A 17,887-nucleotide genomic window follows, 5' to 3' on the forward strand; every position below is an offset into this window, starting at 1 on the left:
TGTCGAGTCCGAGGTGCGGAACGATCCGTTGTGCGACCCTTCTTCGAACCACCCTCCTTCCCCACAGTAAAGCCGGGAGTCGGGACGCCACATCAAGTTTATCGTGACCGATCCGATCATCTTGTTCCTTAATCCGACTTCGTCTCATGTCCGACTCTCTGCTTGCGGAAGGGGTCGGGTAAAGGTCGCCGATCCACCCCCCGTTGTTCCAATAGCCAAGGCATCAAAAACAAGCAACACACAAAGTTCAACAAACAAAACACTACAATATATATTGCTGAGCCTATGATTCTAATCGAGAAAACAGAAAATAAAAACAAGTAGTGGTATCCAAACATGATTGATCGTAAACGTTTTTTTATCCAGACTACCTCGGGCCTCCTCAAGGGCTGAACCAAAGGGAGAAACAAAAGACCTGCCCAAGGACAAGTCATGCCAGATACAATGAACAGAAGAGTCCGTCCCAGACAGGAGACAGCCACACATACACAAGTAAACAAACAAACACACACACTCCCAATTCCCTATCAGGTGTTTGTGAATTTTTCCATGGCAATTCACACCGTCGGCCTTGTAGAAAGCGGATCCAAAAAAGATATCCTGGTCGTTCGTTACAAATCCTTTACATGCCCTTCTCGAGACCGCAGAGGACCTCGATGACGGTCGGGCCGGGCTTGATGTTGAGGCCAACGCCATCCTCAGCCTCCATCCCGCGAATGTAGGCGTTCTCGGCAGTTCCGTCGGGGTAGATGGACGAATCAACACCGCCCTGGGACATGCGGCAGCCGGGGAAGTCCATGTTGTAAGCCTGGGCAACGAGGGAAGAGCAGTCGGCGCCGGACCACCCCTTGTTACTAGTGTTCTCGAAGTCGAACTCGGCCCAGTTGCCGGCGTATTGGCCGTGGCTGGTGGTGGGGACAGAGTTTGGCGCGAAGGCGCAAACACCCTGTGTGTTGGAATCGGCAACAACAGACTTGGTCTCGCCGGGTTGGAGCTTGAAAACGAGCTGATTCTGACCCTCGACCTTGAAGGAGCCAGTCACACCGCCATCGGCACCGATCTTGTTGAAGCAAATGACCTCATAAGGGACCTTGCCGACGTTCTTGTAGTTCTGAACGTACTTGTAATGCTTGGAGGCCTTGGTGGAAACGACCTGGAGGTTGGAGTTCCATGGGCAGCCGTTAGCAGTGCCGGTGTTACCGGTGTAATGAATCTGCTCCCAGGTGACACGCTTGGCCTTCCTCTTGCTGGAGCCGCAGAAGGGTTTGTAACCATCTTCCGAGTCAGAGTCGTTGCTGTCCTCGCTCTCCTCCTTAGCAGGGGCGGGAGCAGGAGCGGGCTGGGGCTTGGGCTTGGGCGAAGGAGAGGGCTCTACAGCTGCGATGGATGCCTTGGGAGGTTCGGGAGTGGGTTCAGGGGCCGTCTCAGTTGGCTCAGGGAGGGGCTTGTGAACGGCCTTGAGGAAGGTGATACCGCCTTCGCGCTTCTCATGGATGCTGCGGTGGAGGTGGGCATGGCCGGAAGGGTGGGCAGTGGCGGTGAGCGCACCGGCGAGGAGCAGAAGGTGGGAAAGTTGCATCGTGAAAGGATCCGAAGGTCGTCAAAATATATAAACTTGGCCCAAAAATCCCGTCTATGTGAATCGTATATGGTCGTTGAATCGATGCGCTGCCGTTGATTTGATGCTCTGAGTAACAATGTTTTGCAATTGATGCTTGGTGTCCAAAGAAGGGAGCGTGGTGAAAAAGGTGAAGATATCGTTGCTATGGGGAGCAGCGGAGAGGCGTTCGTGCTTTTATCAAAAGAATGTCGCGAGATACAAGATCTCTGTAATGAGTGGATGGAAGCGCGAAAGGCGATGTTCGGCGAACAAAGAGGTTGGAGAGAGGGAAAAACGAAAAAGGAGAGACAAATACTTGAATGGGCGTGCGGCCAACGGGGGAGCAGGGTGTGCAGGGGTGCCGAAATGAGCCTGGATGTTTCTGCCGCTGGCCAACCCTTGGCTCCAAGACCGACGATCCGCTGGCGTTTTGACGTGAGTGGTCGGACGGACCCCGTAATCAAACAAGGTTCACGCAGGTCCCAACTGCTTCCTATTGGTCGAACGAGGCCATGCTTTTCTTCCATCTCGACAGAACTCGCGAAGTGCTCATGGAAGCGGACTCTTGAACGTGTCATCTGTGGACCCGTGCCACGCAATGCATCAGCGCATCTGGGATGCAGGTACTGCGGCTTTTCTTGTTTTTTGTCATCAAACTCTTCCTGCTCTCGAGTCAACACCACGGCATATCGAGTGTCACACCCACAAGCGACAAGCGATCTCCACCGAACACAGGGGGAGCACAGCGGCCAAGAGATGCAAAGCGGAACTACTGGCCGTGCCCTGCTTCTGGACCTGCTGGTCTGGGCCAACTTGGGTCCAGAATCGAGATGAATTGGCACTGCGTCCAGCGGAGTCACTAACATAATCCGCAATGCGGACCAGCATGCTGTGTTAAGCGCTCTCTTGGCCTTTAAAGCGTTTGATTGCAGCGTAGCGCGCCCTGGCAGCACAAGACGGGCCTACCCCAGGTCATTGTGCTCTGTTTCATCAAAACGCTGAAGGGAACGTTTGCAGAGGACTTCGACACCGTTTTTTTATGTTTCCACTGGCGCGTGATCCGATATCTTGTGTGACGTTCGATCATGTTTCTTTCTGGCGGTTCGATATGCGGACCTCCTCACCAACCAAGCTGACCTCCCTCTTTTATTCTTGGACCAAGTGGGTGGCCATCGTCCAGAGCTGTGCCGCCGGGTGGCTTCCATATGCGAGAACCCAATTGAGCAGCCACTTTTCCATGTGTGAAACATCCAATCTTTGGTTCGAGAAAGAAGAGATTGTCGTCTGATGAGATTAGCATATCTACCAGCGCAGTTGGCCAAGTTAACGTTTGTGTCCCCAGCACAGCAGACTTCTGCCATGATAACAAAACATTTCTAATCGTCAAACTGTCAAACGTGATATCGAACATGTCTTGATCCAACCTGTGATGTTGGCTGTCACTGACAGCTCGCGTGCCCCACAGCGACAGAAGCGCAAAAGTGGTCCAAGCTTTCTGTGCCCCGCGACAGACAGACGACGGCAAAGCTAGCTTGTGGATATTTTCTGATATCCCAAATTTGGCTTGCCCATCAAAATCGACGACAGCGACAATAGGAGCCCTCCTGTTGAAACTACGATACTCTGTCAAATCGATCATCGTGACCTCGATATTCGAACACAACAGGATCACAAATACCAACGGTCCAAAACCCTGATTAAGGCCGTCAAACCCACCCAGCCGACAACCATCCCCCCAAAGGCCATAAGCAACTTCGGCGCAGCAGAATATCCCCCCAGTTCGAACAAAAGAGGGGAAACCCCTAAACCGACCCCTCCACAAAACCCCCCATCATGCCGCTCGACACATCAACCTACGGCCTCGCCCTCCTTCGCGTCGACGGACGGAGGTGGAACGAGCTCCGTCGCATCCACGGCCAAATCCGCACCCAAGCCGCAGCCGATGGCTCCTCCTACCTCGAAATGGGCCACACAAAAGTCATGTGCGTCGTCACCGGCCCTAGCGAGCCCGGTCCGCGCCGTGGAGGAGCAGCAGGGGGAGCCAGCGGCGGCGCTGGATCGGGCGGGCAGTCCAAAGACGCAGAGGTCGTGGTCAACATCGTCATTGCTGGGTTCAGTTCGGTAGATAGGAAAAGAAGGGGGAGGGGTGACAAGTAAAGCCCTCTGCTATACACCATACCCCTTGGCGGCTCACAGTTATGCTAACAAAAAAACATAGGCGCACCCTAGAAATGCAATTCACCCTCTCCAACACCCTCGCCGCGACCCTCCACACCCACCTCTTCCCCCACTCCCAAATCAACATCTCCCTCCACGTCCTCTCCCAGGACGGCTCCCTCCTCGCAGCCCTCATCAACGCCGCCACGTTGGCGTGTGTGGACGCCGGTATCCCCATGACAGACTACGTGACCGCCTGCACGGCCGGTTCAACCTCAACCTACGCCGCCAACGACGAGGGCGCCGACCCGTTGCTCGATCTTAACCACCAGGAAGAGCAAGAACTACCCGGGCTGACAGTAGCCACCCTTGGTGAAAGCGACAAGGTCGTGGCGTTGGTGTGCGAGAGCAGAGTGCAGATCAGCCGGTTGGAGGGCATGCTGGCTGTGGGAGTGGACGGGTGTAAGCAAGTGAGAGAGATTCTGGATCAGGTTATCAAAGCGCAGGGGCGAAAGATGATCTTGGAGGGGACGGTAGACAAGGGGACAGGACTCAATGATATGGATTTGGATTAAGGCAGCATTGTCCCGTTGTCATATTGTATGTGTATCAGTGTGTTTGGTTGGAATGGCGTTGCGAGATAGGGTTTTATCCATCGGCCGGCGTTTTTGTCAGGAACTTTAACGATAACAGACATGGGAGCAAGGCAATGATTCAAAGGTGAGAAGAAGCCGGGTTCGTTTTGCTCTCATCAAAGTTCATTAATTCTCGTGGCCTGGAATTGGCCACCTACTTTTTGTGTTGCTGTGCTGTGTTGCCTCGGTCAAAGAATGCGCCAAACAAAACTCCCGTTACTGACCACCGGACAACAGAGAGATAGAATACAACAAACTTTTGGTTTCCCTCCAAAATATCAAAGCTCGTCATGCTCTGCGGCAGGCCTGGCCCCGCACTGCTCGGCAGCACCAGTCTGGCACTCTGGTTCGGGATCCGTGGCCTCGGTCGCGGAGGACTCGGGTGGAACTCGAGTGGCGTTCTCTTCGGGAGTCAGAGGAGTGGGTTCCTCGCTGGTGGCGGCCTCAGTCGCGTCGGGGGTGTCCGCAGCAGTCGGGTCCGCCTCGGGCTCCGGAGTAGCCGGTGTGGGCTGCTCCACCGAGATGGCCACAATGCCCTCGGGAAGCTTCTTCTTGGAACCCTCGCCCATACGAATGGCGTCGATCCAGCTCTCCACCGTGGTGTGCGCAAAGTCGGCACCCTCAAAGTGGCGCCACCAGCCCCTGCGGGCGTTGATGGCGATGATCTCCACCTCGTTGGTGAGATCGAGGGCCTTGAGGAGAGGGGCGGCGCCGTTGATGCTGGTGGGTACCTCGTAGAAGGGGAAGAGGTTGCGCTTGCCTTGGGCGTATTTGAAGGAGAGTTGGGCCAGGCTGTCGAGTGCCTTCTTGGCCAAGTCGCTTTCGCTGTTGGAGACAAAGGCAAGGACGCAAGTGTGAGACTTTTCGGTCAGGCACTCTTTGATCAGCTTCTCCTGGGAGTTGATGGTGGGAATGGGCAAGGCCTTCTCGATGATGACGGGGGCTTCTTGTGTTGGAACCTCAGGCTCGGATTCGGCTGTGGATGACGACTCGGATGAATCGGCCTTCTTCTCGGCCTTCTTCTCGGTCTTCTTCTCAGTCTTCTTCTCAGATTTCTTTTCCTTCTTTGCAGCCTTGGGCTTAGCAGGCGCTGGGTCAGGGTTGGGCGCTCCGGCTTGCGAGAGGAATGTGACCAAAGCCTCCTTCTTGAGCTCTCCGTCGTAGGTTACCGCCGGGGCATCTCCGCCCGGCAGAAGGATAAGGGTGGGATACTTGGTGATGCCGAACTTCTCCACGGCCTTGGCCTGAGTATTCCGCACCTGTCCGACTGTGATCACGTCGAGGAAGTCAATGGCAATGCTCTTGAGCAAGGAGGATGTAGTCCCCTTGTCAGTAAAGAGAAGAGCCTTTGGGGCGTCCTTCTCGTCATCCAAGAACTTATCCAGGGTCTTGTCCTCAACCTTGACAACGTGGTTGTTCATGGCTTGCACCACAGCCTCGACAATACCGCTTGCTGTTCTTTGGCCATTGTAGTCTTGCACCATCGGCTTGCCACCTCCCTTCTTTGGCCTGACAATCTTGAGCGTTGGGAAGCCCTGCACGCCCATCTGACCGCAGAATTGCTTGTTGGCATCATCATCGCAGTCCACCGCGGCTACCTTGGCGATCCCAGCCAGGTTCTTGGCAGCCTTTTCGTAGGCTGGCTGAAGGTTCTTGCAGTGGCCGCACCATGGGGCATAGAATTCGACAATCTTGAGCGGAGGAGGTTAGCTGGAGAAAGCTCCAAGTGTTTGTCTGCCAAGCTACAAGGTTCAATATCACTTACAGAGGTATGGTTGCTCTTCGCAATCAGTCTGTCATAGCTCTTCGCATCCACCTGCAAGACAGGAGACTTCTTGGAGTAGAGACCAGCCTGAGCTCCTGGAAGCGCAGACAGCAGGGCAACTGCCACGGCACAGAGTGTGGGGTGATGCATGATGCCTGCTCTACCACGGCGGCTTGCTTGTTGCGGGTGTTCTGCTCGTGTGGATAGCGAGAGTGGAAGATGGATGGGCTAATAGACGTAGTATAAATATAGAAGGTGTGGAGTTTGTTATCAAGTGGACACAAAGGAGAAGCAAGAGAAGACACTGGGCGGCAAAGAAGAAAAGAGAGCTAGTTCACCAGCCTTGCTCCCTGGGATGTCTTCACTGGGCATATATGATCAGATGATACACAGGACGAAGGTGAGCTCACTGCCTAAATAAAAGCTGGCATCTTTCCATGTTTAGCAAAAGAACACATTTCCAATGCTGTGACGCCGGTGCCACCTGCGATTGATGGAGAATCGACCAGAAGCAAGAGCTTGGACCATCTCGTGGCTTTAGCTCCCTGCCCATGTGCCCCTCGGCCTGGACAGCGGAATGTGGGGTAGACTTGGCAGCCAGGTGCTCCAACATCGAGGAGCAACTGGCGCTGGAGCTGACGACTTCCAACCAGGCAGACAGATCTAGGAGCGACAAACAGGATTAGGGATATTGCTAGATATTTTCTCATTGCCATACTCTCAGTCAACAACTTCTCTGCCTCACGTTTGCGATAGTGCCTACCTGCCTACCTACCCACGATGGACGCTATCCCCGCGGCCATCAAACAGGCCGATATCAACCTCTGGAAATGCGCCGCCAAAGCTGTGCAGCTCCAAAATGTGAAGCCCATCATCGCGTACTGGTGTGAATACTGGGTGGTCAGACAAATTCTGGCGAAACAACTGCATCTTGCCGATGAAGAGACTCTCAACTATACAACCACCTTGATGGACAAGCTGGAAGAGGTGCGTGCCGACGTCCTGCCAGCAATCTATAAACCCTGCGCTAACGTTGATGTTTCATGACAGACTAAGCAGGAATATGCCCACGAGGAAGCGATCATGGACGATGCCGCCAGCCAAGCCTATGTCGAACAATTCGCCCAAGAGACCCTCGACCGTGCCGAGAGAGTGGTCAAGGCCAACAAAGTTACCCAACAAACAGCGACGACGTTTGACGCAGCTGCTACCTTCTTTCACCTTGTTAATATCTGGGGGACTCCGGATGCAGAAACACAGCAAAAGATCAAATATGCCAAGTGGAACGCCGCGCGGATTGTCAAGGCGATCAAGGATGGCAAGGACCCAAATGAGTCCAACCCAAAGCTGGAGGAACTCGAACAACCCGCTCCCCCACCCTTGGACCACAATGATCCGGAAGTTCAGGGTCTGACGGACACGCCATACGGCGCCGGGCCAAGATCAGTGACAGTGGAGGATGTTCCCGACGTGGATCTGCGTAGAGATGCTGCCGGCGTATCGTTACCGCAGAGCCCTGTTTCTGCCGGACCACCATCAGCGTGGGGGGATGAGCTCAAGTTACCAGGAGTGCCAACACAGCTCAATGATCCTGCGCCCAGATCGCCTTCTATTCCGTCACCAATCTCTCCACCGTCGCATAATCCAGCCAACTACCAAGGAGCCCCTGATCTCCCATCACCAGTTACCGGACCGACTTGGACGCAGTCGCAGCCTAGTCCATTGGACACGCCTCCTCCCGTATCATGGTCACAACCCCCGACTCAACCACCTCCCACCACCGGGTGGACGCCATCTCCTGCGGCTCAACAACAGCCCTACGCCCCACCATCAGCGCCTCCAACCTTTGCTATGAACAACCCGTCGACAGCTGCAGTGGCTTCCCCGCCCGTCAGCCCTCCTACGAATCCTTATTACATGAACATGACACCAACAGCTCATACCACACATCCACCTGCGCCCGCCGCGTACGCACCTGCTCAAAGTGGCCTCGTGGACGAAGCTGCCATGGTTGGGGCTCAAAAGCATGCCAAATGGGCTATATCTGCGCTGAACTTTGAGGATGTGCCGACAGCGGTGAAAGAGCTGCGGAGGGCATTGGAGCTTCTTGGTGCGACATAGCTGGATTGTGATACCATTGATAATAATGATTATATGCAACTAATGCATCACCCCCGTCAACTACGTCTACATGTGGATTTCCTTGGGAGGCCTTGGCGCCCGAGCCGGCGTTCAGCGTTTGTAATATGAACTTGTCTTGCGAGCGGTTCTTCTCGAAACCAGACTGTCGGATCCTGAGGCAGTGCCTTGCTGCATGTCTCTGACAAGGGCGAAGGCTAGAACCGGAGGGGTGGCCAGCAGTTCGTTGCGAGCCACAGAGGTGTCACAAGCGCCATCTGGTGTAACGAGTGCAACAGACCGCGAGCGCACAGCAGACGCAGGCAGTGTATGAAGTTGACAAGCTGGCTCCATACGAGCCCCATGACATGACTTTTGACAGGGCCTGCTCCGGCAGGCTAGAGCGAGGAGATGCAAAACATCATGTCTGTGGTTCTGCATGTCTATCAGTCGTTTCTGCATTGGACTGACACTTGACAACCTTGCGAGAAGGTTGGTGCAGGTCTGGGGTCTCTGAGTGGTTCGGTCCGAATTGCCTTGTTTATTTCAAGCAGGTGGCAGGTTGTAGCTAGGAGATGGCTCAGTTACTGGGCGTGTGTCTTGCTGGGGAAGACTTTGTTTGCAATGTAGCGAGTTCAGAGGAATTGTATAAATGCATCAACGAATCGCGTGTTTCCCATTGCCTGTTTGCCTCGGTGACGCCCAGACAATGACCACACGAGTCAACGAAAACCGACCTCACACCGAAAGCTCAGGCGGGAATTGATTGAAGCTCGCAACTGCAGCTCCTTCTCCGTCGTACATACGACTCATTCGTTTATCGTCTTCGCTCTTCTTCTTCGTTTCTGTCATTCTTACAATATCATCTTACTTCCTATTGTTTCTGCGACTTGCAGTCGAGGTTACAGCTTCACTCACTTCCGCCCCCGAATTACAAGTACAGGTTCGGTGAACAGCTGGCGGTGGTTTGGGGTCGGTATCTGGCCTGCCTTGGTCGCGCGGTGTGCCTTGCGTAACTACACACCCTGTAGTAGGTAGAGTGCCTCGCCGCTTGGACGCTTCACTTTTGTACGGCACCCTGTGATCGACATTGGGCACAACTAGGTGGATGAAGAATCGAGTAGTTTCAGCTGCTGTGATATAAGTCTACCTTGCTACTGCGTTCGTATCTACGACTCAAAAGCATAACCCACCTGTCATTCTTTCTACGGTACGCCACTATCTGTGCTCGCCTGTACAAAGAGAAGCTAACAATCCGGCTTATATAGATTCACAAAGGAAGTCGACCGCCAACAATCAAAGATGGATAACGGCGACAGCACCTGCAACAGCAACTACACGTTCAGCAGCAGCAGTGGGTGCTTGTCTTCATCTACAACCTCCACCAGCTCTTCAACCGACTGGAGGCCACGGGTTTATACCCCTTTGCCACATGTACATGTGCCAGTGGCAACTATTTCAACCACGAGATGCGCAAGCCAACGTTGAAACTGATGGACTTGGCCATGGCACTGGGTCTGGGATTTTGAGGAGGTTTTGTTGGATGACCTAGACTTTCAAGATGCTCGTTTGAAAAGTCAACACATGCCGGTTTTTGAAACCAACAGAAGAATCAGATCAGTCAAATCGATTAGAGAGTAACACCGTACAAGCCTGATATGCAACCGAAACGCTCTTTCCTTCAGTGACATGCAGCAGGGCCACGCCCCTTCCCTGAGGATTGATGTCATCACGTCTCGGGACTGGTCGTTTGAGGTTTAGGTTCTGCATCCAGGGCAAGAATTTTACTATCAATGCTACTGTTCTGATTGATTTGCTAAAGTTGCTGTTTCCAGAACTCGCCTCTGACTTTGTGGCACAAGGGTGTCTGGCAAATGGTGTTTTTGATGTGTTTTCTTCTACCGATTTCTTCGCTCATTTCCAAGATATAAATTCGTTTTCTTTCACGATTTTCAACACGACTCAACATATCATATTTCCTTTTGGCTTGACGCCCATCACCTATTTCTCATTGATTCTCGATTTTGCTAGATCAACATACATCATGTCGACGGTCAGTTTGACCATTAGCTTGGCCGCCATGTGCCTTGTATCTGGTATACAAGCGCATGTGGTGATGAACACTCCCGAATCATACGGCCTCCACGAGGGCACCCCACTCCTTCAAGTCAACCCGCTCGATGGCGTCACCTACAAGCACCCTCGTTCAACTGATAATTTCCATCACAATGGACTCACTGTCATGGAGGCTGGAAATGTCACCAACGTCAATTTTACTGGCGGCGCTCAACACGGAGGCGGCTCATGCCAGTTCAGCATCACGTACGATACTCCCGACAATGGACAGTTGAACGAGAAGACAAGGTTCAAGACTATATACACCATCATCGGGTGCTGTCCGGCGCAGTTTACGAATGAGATGGCAAACCTACCTGCGCCATATCATGATGCTGAGCAACGACTAGACACTGAGCATTGTGGTAATGACACTGAATTTAATGGCATGAGGAATTTCCTGGTACCTTTGGCCGAAGTTGTATGTATCATGGAATTGATCGCTGAGACTATAGTTTTGACGATATTTATAACTTGAAGAATGGTCCCGCGGTGTTTGCCTCATCAGCTACCCTTGTTATCGTCTCTTCAACGGTATTTCCGACTTTTACTCTGGTTTTGTCTGTCAATGTCACTCACTCCCTCTCTTCTACGGTGACGCTAGGGACTGGAACCACCACTATCGGAGTACCATCCATAACGCCAACAAATACGGTCACAGTCTCATCTACTGGCGAAGTCTGCGAACCCGATACCTCTACACCAGCAGTCACCAACACAGCCCCTTCAACCCCCGCCACCCCCGGAGGAAACTACACCGCCAGTAGCCACCACCTCAACCAAAAAGCCCGGAATCACTCCTATATTCCCCATCGAAGACACGACGCTCACAACCTCGACTCTCTCAACCACACCCCTCCCGCTCGCTACGGCTCCACTGCCAGGATCAATCCAGATGCCCAAGCCAGCGGCCAACGCGGTCCCGTGCACAAAGCAAGAGCGAGGAGGAGGAGGCTTCGTTCCTTTGGTGAAGTTTTGGGAACGATAAGGGAGTATAAAATCATGATGGGACAGTTGGTAATACGCTTGGACAGTACAATTTTTTTGGAGATTGTAATTATAGCTGATTAGGTCGCAATATCACAGTTTTGTGTTTAAAATTTGCTAGAGGTGTTATCATTATCTTTGGTGAACCGAGCTTCAAATTAAAAGGCAAGTCAGCCTCCTACCTACTTATCCTTTATGGCTGATTTATGAACTATCATTTGAAGCCTATCGGCAAGATATCATCGAGGAAGACTACGCTCACATGTTGGCGTGGGGTCATTTCGTTGAGGTCCATGCTCATGCCCTACTTGTGCAGCAACAAGAGCAGCATACTCCGTCATACCCACGCTCCCATCCCTCAACCCAGCCCTAACTCGGAAAGAATCAGGGTGATATCGTGCAAGATCAGTGTCAAGCTTCACCGCGGGCAGTTCAACCTGCTCAGAGTCCTCCGAATCACCCGACGAGGTCACGGTAGTTAGACTCACGTGGTGCTCTTTACCCTTGCCCTTACCTTCTTGCTCGGGCACAACAGAGGTAACATACAACCACCTGTTCCCCGTCCAGACCTTTGTCTGCCTCAACTCCCGCTCATCAGAGGCCACCTCCCTCAACAACCCCAACGCCAACATCAACCCGACACCCTCCCACCAAACCCCCGTAAACGGCACCCAAAACTCCTCCCTTGCAACTATCCCCCCCCTCAAATCCCACTCCTTCCCCAACCCTCCATCCTCCCTCATCCGTCGCAAAATCCACAAAATCCCCAACCCGCACCGCCTCAACCTCTCCTCCTCCTCCAGCGTTTTATTTCCTTCGCGAAAACACCCCCCCCACCCAGCACACAAATCCTCCAACAACCCCCTCAAACTAACAACCCACACCCCCGTCCTCAGTATCCCCTCCCTCCAACCTCTGAACTGTTCCACTCTATTCACCCCAAGCGGGCTCACCCGTCCCAGCCTCTCAAACATCTCTCGAGTCACAGTCCTGATCTTTACCGCCCTAATCTTCCCCTCTATTCCTACCCCGATCATGCCAGGACAAGAAGGGATCAAGACACAATGCGGACTGGCCGCCGCCCACGATTTGATAACCGGCACGTCGTCGTCCGTGCAAGAGATGGAGACATGTCGGGGTAGGTAGTTTACGTGGGGGGGGACGTAACCCCATATCGCCATCGCGGCCGTCCCGGTGACCATGTACCGCGTGTGAGAGAGGATATGATGTAGCATGTCCAGTGTTTTCTTCAGGGTGGGGATGGACATGACCGATTGGGAAAGTCTAGGGGGGGAGGAGGGGGGTCGTCTTGTTGGTGCTGGAGGGTGGTTTCTCACCTGCTGTTGAGACTCTGAGGCAGTCGCTGTCGCTGTCGTGCCCCAAGGCGTGGTGGGGAGTGACTTTCTGTTCTGACGACCAGCATCAGTGACATTTGGTCCCCATGTCTTCTTCGACACTCTAGCACGGTTCCGCTTGATACGAGATCTCGAGTTTGATGGCTCTGGATCTGGCTCCGCCTGGGACTTCTCCTTGCCCGCAAAATCTCTAACAACTGCTTCTAGTTCCGACGGCGTGTAGCTGCGATCGTCACTAATGTCACAGTTCCCAGCAAAGCAGAGAAGATGGCACATTATCTTTGTGAGAAAAGTCCGGAAAGGCGCCATCTTGAAGTCTGAAAGAAGTATGCCAGCGTACTTCCCATGTCTGGTACCCATTTGTTCAAATACCTCTAATAATCTGCACATATAAAAGGAAAATTACTCCCAACGCACATATTCTGCCAGCAGCTTCTCAAGACAAGTCCATTGTTCACCGGTCTGGCTTGTTCTGGATAGCCTGCACACAAAGCTCCGACCGTCGAGGCACCACTCGAAAACCCACCGTCCAGAGGAACAAAGAAAAAAACACATCGGTGGCTATTGCTGGTTTCGTCTCGTCAATGTACCCGGAGGACCAAATGAATCTCTTTTTACGCTGCTACCTGTCTAGCGTGATGAGTTGCCCTTGCCCGCCTAACGCCTAATCATACAGCGAACGCCCCGAAAAACTGCCCGCCGAAGGGGTATGTAGAATTAGTCGTCAATGTTCAAAGTTCATCCTCCACATCCATTTCGTCCCCATTCGCTTTGCCATTGGCACCTGGAGTGTCCTTCTTTGGCATCGTCGCCTCCTTGTCGATCATCTGCCTTGACACCGCCACGATGTTGTCCTCGATCAGCTGTTGTCCGACATCTTCCAAATGCTTCTTGGGGTCCAGCTTGCCGACATAGCGCGTCTTAAGCTGCTCCTTGGTGAGCTCTGTCTCCTCCTTGACCCTCTTCTCGTATCCCTCTGCAAGACTGACTAGGCGCTCGAGACGATCCTTTGTTCGTTGACCCTCGCAATGGAAGTCCTCCATCTGAAGCGCCTCTGTCCACTCTTGCTTGTGTAGGTTCATCAACATATTCTCCTCGAGGGCCGTCTTTCTGTAGTTGATGCCGATCGAGTAGTAGTGGCGGTTAAGGCCGTGGATAAGCGCTTGAATAGAGGGCTTGTTCAGATGGCCCAAATTGGAAGTGCTTTGCCGGGGTTCCTGTCCCATGATAAGGGACTGTGGGTTGATCAAACGGAAGGCGTCGATGACGACCTTGCCCTTGACCGACTGGATTGGATCGACGACCACGGCAACAGCACGCGGGGTCAGCTGCTCAAAACTCTGCTGGGTATTGATATCGACAGACGAGAGCCAGCACCCGAAACCGGGATGCGAATGGTACCAGCCGACAACCGACTCGGGCCTGTTTGAGGGTGGACTGTTAGTCTTGGTCCGCCGCTTGCATCAGCACCAGTGATTGTCCCTACCTTCCTGTTTGCCGAAGCATGTCCATCATCTTGGTCTGGAACACCGGGTCGACGGCCTCCACACTAACACCAGTACCGCTCTGAGGCATCGCAAACACATCGACGACACGAACTGTGAAATCGTCGACAAATTCGCCCAGCATTAGACCCATGACTTCCATAGGGACGCCGGCGCGGCCGTGGCGAAGCATTTTGAGGAGGGCGAGGGACGAGATGTAAACGGTCTCGGAGTTATCGATGAGATTGGTATTATCCTAAGCACTTGATATTAACATCTCGGTGTTTACACATGTGTGGCCAGCCAGGTATGCTGCAGTGGGTAGCTCTGCGGTTGGTGGAGGACCTACTGTCCCAGGAGCAGCTCCCATGCCCATGCCAGGGCCAGCGAACATGGTTCTCAATCGGTCCATTTCAGCTGCTTTGATGTTTGGGAATTACTATTTGAAGTGTGAGAAAGGGAAGACAGGTTGGTGCAACCCCGTAGCGAAACAGCAGAATGGTTGGTGGAGGTCGTGGTCGGAATGGCTGGAAAGTTGGTGATGTAGTTGGGAGAGAGCTGATGTCCATCAGCCGCCTACAGCTTGCCCACCAAGGCGCGCTGTGGTTGACGAAAGCTCTGGCAGCCTGCGCTAGCTTACCTAATGCACTGACCGCTATGAGCCGGGGGTTGCTACTGTTTATCGATAAGATCATTTCACCCGTCGTATCACATGCCCCACACGACCCCTTGTCGCTTGTACTATTTCAGCCTTGCATATACCTCTGCCACGGTTATTAATGTTAGTGCGACAGGGGTCTTTGGTGGAAGTTGCACTGGCCGCACTAACATTTACTTCGCCTGCGGAATTGCATGCCACTTCCAGACCTTACCTTATCCAACCATGGCTCACAAAAGAGCTGAGGTAATCTGAGCTAAACATTCGCACCCTTGCACCCCAGCCACAGCGCCGCCAAGATGGATCCACTAACCTCAGCCTTGTCGAATCTGCGGGAGCCACGGCGGCGGCGTGGAATTGGTGAATTGCCTTCCTCGCTGGTCGCGGCAGCTCATGGCCTTTCCGCAGAACATCAACTTTTCCCCCACACACAAAACGGCGGCGCTGACTTTGATTCTCCTACCTTTTTGTTGAGCCACGGCAGCGAAAGAACCTACATCAAATACGAAGACGATACTCGTATCAATCTTCTCAACTGGCCCTCTCACCCTGGCCGCGCGAAGCTTGACTGGGACTCGAGCCGCGACCCAGATCCCGGCTTCGAACCCATTCCTTTCTGCCCACCGCTGCTGAGCCCGATCCGGTTTTTGCCTTCTTCACGAGAGCACGAGCATCACGAACTTGACGAGCTTTGCGAAACGAAGGAAACCCCCCCGCAACACACATTCTCATCCATTCGCTTTGCAACAATGTCGAATTCCAACTCGACCGACCCAGCGGGTGTCGAGAGGACCAGGCCCCTCTTCGAGGTGGTCAAGAATGACAAGAAAAGGGTTGCTTACTTCTACGACTCCGACATTGGCAACTATGCCTACGTTACAGGCCACCCCATGAAACCGCACCGGATACGTTTGGCGCACTCTTTGGTGATGAACTACAACGTCTACAAGTTTCTCGAGATTTACGTAAGTTTTCTCCCTCATTTGAGCGACAAACCGGAAGTCCCAAGTTGCTCCTGCTTCTCTCGAAAAGATGCTGACAGCCACAGCGTGCGAAACCAGCTGTCACGAGCGAGATGACACAATTCCACACAGACGAGTATATCGAGTTTCTGCAAAAAGTTACTCCCGACAACATGGACTCCTTTATGAGAGAACAAGGCAAATACAATGTCGGGGACGATTGCCCAGTATTCGATGGACTCTTTGAGTTTTGCGGCATCAGCGCTGGCGGTTCCATGGAAGGCGCGGCAAGGTTGAACAGAGAAAAGTGCGACATCGCAATCAACTGGGCGGGTGGCCTGCATCACGCGAAAAAAAGCGAGGCTAGCGGCTTCTGCTATGTCAATGGTGAGTCCATGCAGCTGTCGAGCCTCGCCAATGACAGAACCTAACATTGGTTTGCAGATATCGTGCTTGCGATCCTCGAGCTGCTCCGGTTCAAAAAGCGTGTTCTGTACATCGACATCGACGTTCACCATGGTGACGGTGTCGAGGAGGCCTTCTACACCACTGACCGTGTCATGACGGTTTCATTCCACAAGTACGGAGAATACTTTCCTGGTACTGGCGAGCTTAGGGACATTGGCATTGGCACCGGCAAGCATTACGCCGTTAATTTCCCTCTTCGCGACGGCATCGACGACGTCGCGTATGAAACCATCTTTGAGCCCGTGATCACGAACGTGATGCAATATTACCAACCTGAGGCTGTGGTCCTTCAGTGCGGCGGAGACTCTCTCTCTGGTGATCGTCTCGGCTGCTTCAACCTCAGTATGCGCGGACATGCGAACTGCGTCAACTTTGTTCGCGGCTTCAACTTGCCAACTCTGGTTCTCGGAGGCGGTGGGTACACCATGCGCAACGTCGCCCGCACATGGGCTTACGAGACGGGCCGCTTGGTCGGCGTTGAGATGGATCGAGTACTGCCATTTAATGAATATTACGAGGTAAGTACACGTACTGAAGTGCTCTTTACTTTGCCAGCTTCCTAACCCGGTATAGTACTACGGTCCGGATTACGAGCTGGATGTGCGAAATTCCAATATGGAAAACGCAAACAGCTACGAATACCTGGAGAAGATCAAGATTCAGGTCATCGAGAATCTAAAACGCACAGCCCCTGTCCCTTCCGTCCAGATGCAGGATGTACCGCGCCAGTCAATGGGTGTCTCTGATGACCAAGACGACGAGATGGATGACCTGGACGAAGATGAGAACAAGGACGTCCGCATGACCCAGCGGCAGTGGGAGAAGCGTGTTGAGCGCCAAGATGAGTACGAAGACTCGGACGATGAGGATATGGCAGCTGCCAACGGAGTCTTCAAGCTCAATGGGAGGACCCGACAAGAGACCAACTTCCGCGATACCAAGGAAGACGACACCATGGAGGTCGACAGTGGAGTCGCCACACCCGCTGAGCAGCCAGTTGAGATTACCGAAAACGATGATACTATGATCGACGAGGCCCTCGCCGAAATCGCAGCGGAAGCGGAAGCGGAAGCACAAGTCAAGGAGCCTGCTGCTACTGAGACAGCACCTGAGGCTCCAACAGCAGCGGTTGACGGCGACGGTGACGTGGATATGGGAGAGGTTACAGAAAGCAAGGCGGCCGAAACAGTGATCAAGACCGAAGATGTCGAAGAGCCTGTGCCTGCCAAGCAGGACGACAGCCAGTCTACGGCTGTGGTATCGCCAAAGAAGACCACGGAGGTGGCAGCTCAGCCATCACGCACATCCAAGTCGCCAGAGCCAGCTGTTGCCGCCGACAAACAAACCGAGAGCGTGCCAGAGGCCAGCGAGGTGGTGCCACCGACAACCACTCAGGACAATACGACCAATAGTTAGGTAACCCGCTGGTTGCATGACCTGTAGTGTAATGGCTTGTGCCAAGGCGTTCTGGAGCTCATGAATTATTGGTTTTGGATGGGTGGTTTGTTTTCGTCACGGGGAAAGGTGTTTTGAGGTGGCCATTCTATAGTACCCCTATCGTGCGTTTTATACCTGGGAGAGAG

General features: G+C 53.3%; 7 protein-coding genes across 7 annotated transcripts; 4 read left to right on the top strand and 3 right to left on the bottom strand.

Annotated features, from left to right (window-relative positions):
* Window positions 1-622: 622 nt before the first annotated feature.
* PODANS_1_5270 (uncharacterized protein) lies at window positions 623-1,579 on the bottom strand (the record flags this gene model as incomplete). Its single annotated transcript, XM_001912697.1, has 1 exon — window positions 623-1,579. The coding sequence occupies one exon, from the start codon at window positions 1,577-1,579 to the stop codon at window positions 623-625; it is 957 nt and encodes a 318-aa protein (XP_001912732.1).
* A 1,854-nt stretch (window positions 1,580-3,433) lies between these two features.
* PODANS_1_5280 (uncharacterized protein) lies at window positions 3,434-4,332 on the top strand (the record flags this gene model as incomplete). The annotated part of the gene is made up of 2 exons (XM_001912698.1): window positions 3,434-3,753; window positions 3,819-4,332. The coding sequence occupies 2 exons, from the start codon at window positions 3,434-3,436 to the stop codon at window positions 4,330-4,332; spliced, it is 834 nt and encodes a 277-aa protein (XP_001912733.1).
* A 338-nt stretch (window positions 4,333-4,670) lies between these two features.
* Window positions 4,671-6,307, bottom strand: PODANS_1_5290 (uncharacterized protein; the record flags this gene model as incomplete). The annotated part of the gene is made up of 2 exons (XM_001912699.1): window positions 4,671-6,083; window positions 6,158-6,307. The coding sequence occupies 2 exons, from the start codon at window positions 6,305-6,307 to the stop codon at window positions 4,671-4,673; spliced, it is 1,563 nt and encodes a 520-aa protein (XP_001912734.1).
* Window positions 6,308-6,937: 630 nt separating this feature from the next.
* On the top strand, window positions 6,938-8,278 carry PODANS_1_5300 (uncharacterized protein; the record flags this gene model as incomplete). The annotated part of the gene is made up of 2 exons (XM_001912700.1): window positions 6,938-7,144; window positions 7,217-8,278. 2 exons carry the CDS (start codon window positions 6,938-6,940, stop codon window positions 8,276-8,278), a joined length of 1,269 nt encoding a protein of 422 aa, XP_001912735.1.
* A 1,720-nt stretch (window positions 8,279-9,998) lies between these two features.
* On the top strand, window positions 9,999-10,868 carry PODANS_1_5310 (uncharacterized protein; the record flags this gene model as incomplete). The annotated part of the gene is made up of 1 exon (XM_001912701.1): window positions 9,999-10,868. One exon carries the CDS (start codon window positions 9,999-10,001, stop codon window positions 10,866-10,868), a length of 870 nt encoding a protein of 289 aa, XP_001912736.1.
* Window positions 10,869-13,463: 2,595 nt separating this feature from the next.
* On the bottom strand, window positions 13,464-14,409 carry PODANS_1_5320 (uncharacterized protein; the record flags this gene model as incomplete). Its single annotated transcript, XM_001912702.1, has 2 exons — window positions 13,464-14,154; window positions 14,219-14,409. 2 exons carry the CDS (start codon window positions 14,407-14,409, stop codon window positions 13,464-13,466), a joined length of 882 nt encoding a protein of 293 aa, XP_001912737.1.
* A 764-nt stretch (window positions 14,410-15,173) lies between these two features.
* Window positions 15,174-17,720, top strand: PODANS_1_5330 (uncharacterized protein; the record flags this gene model as incomplete). The annotated part of the gene is made up of 4 exons (XM_001912703.1): window positions 15,174-15,839; window positions 15,923-16,223; window positions 16,281-16,822; window positions 16,878-17,720. The coding sequence occupies 4 exons, from the start codon at window positions 15,174-15,176 to the stop codon at window positions 17,718-17,720; spliced, it is 2,352 nt and encodes a 783-aa protein (XP_001912738.1).
* Window positions 17,721-17,887: the final 167 nt, after the last annotated feature.

This window comes from Podospora anserina, chromosome 1 (assembly GCF_000226545.1).
Source record: "Podospora anserina S mat+ genomic DNA chromosome 1, supercontig 1".
Lineage (NCBI taxonomy): Eukaryota > Fungi > Ascomycota > Sordariomycetes > Sordariales > Podosporaceae > Podospora > Podospora anserina.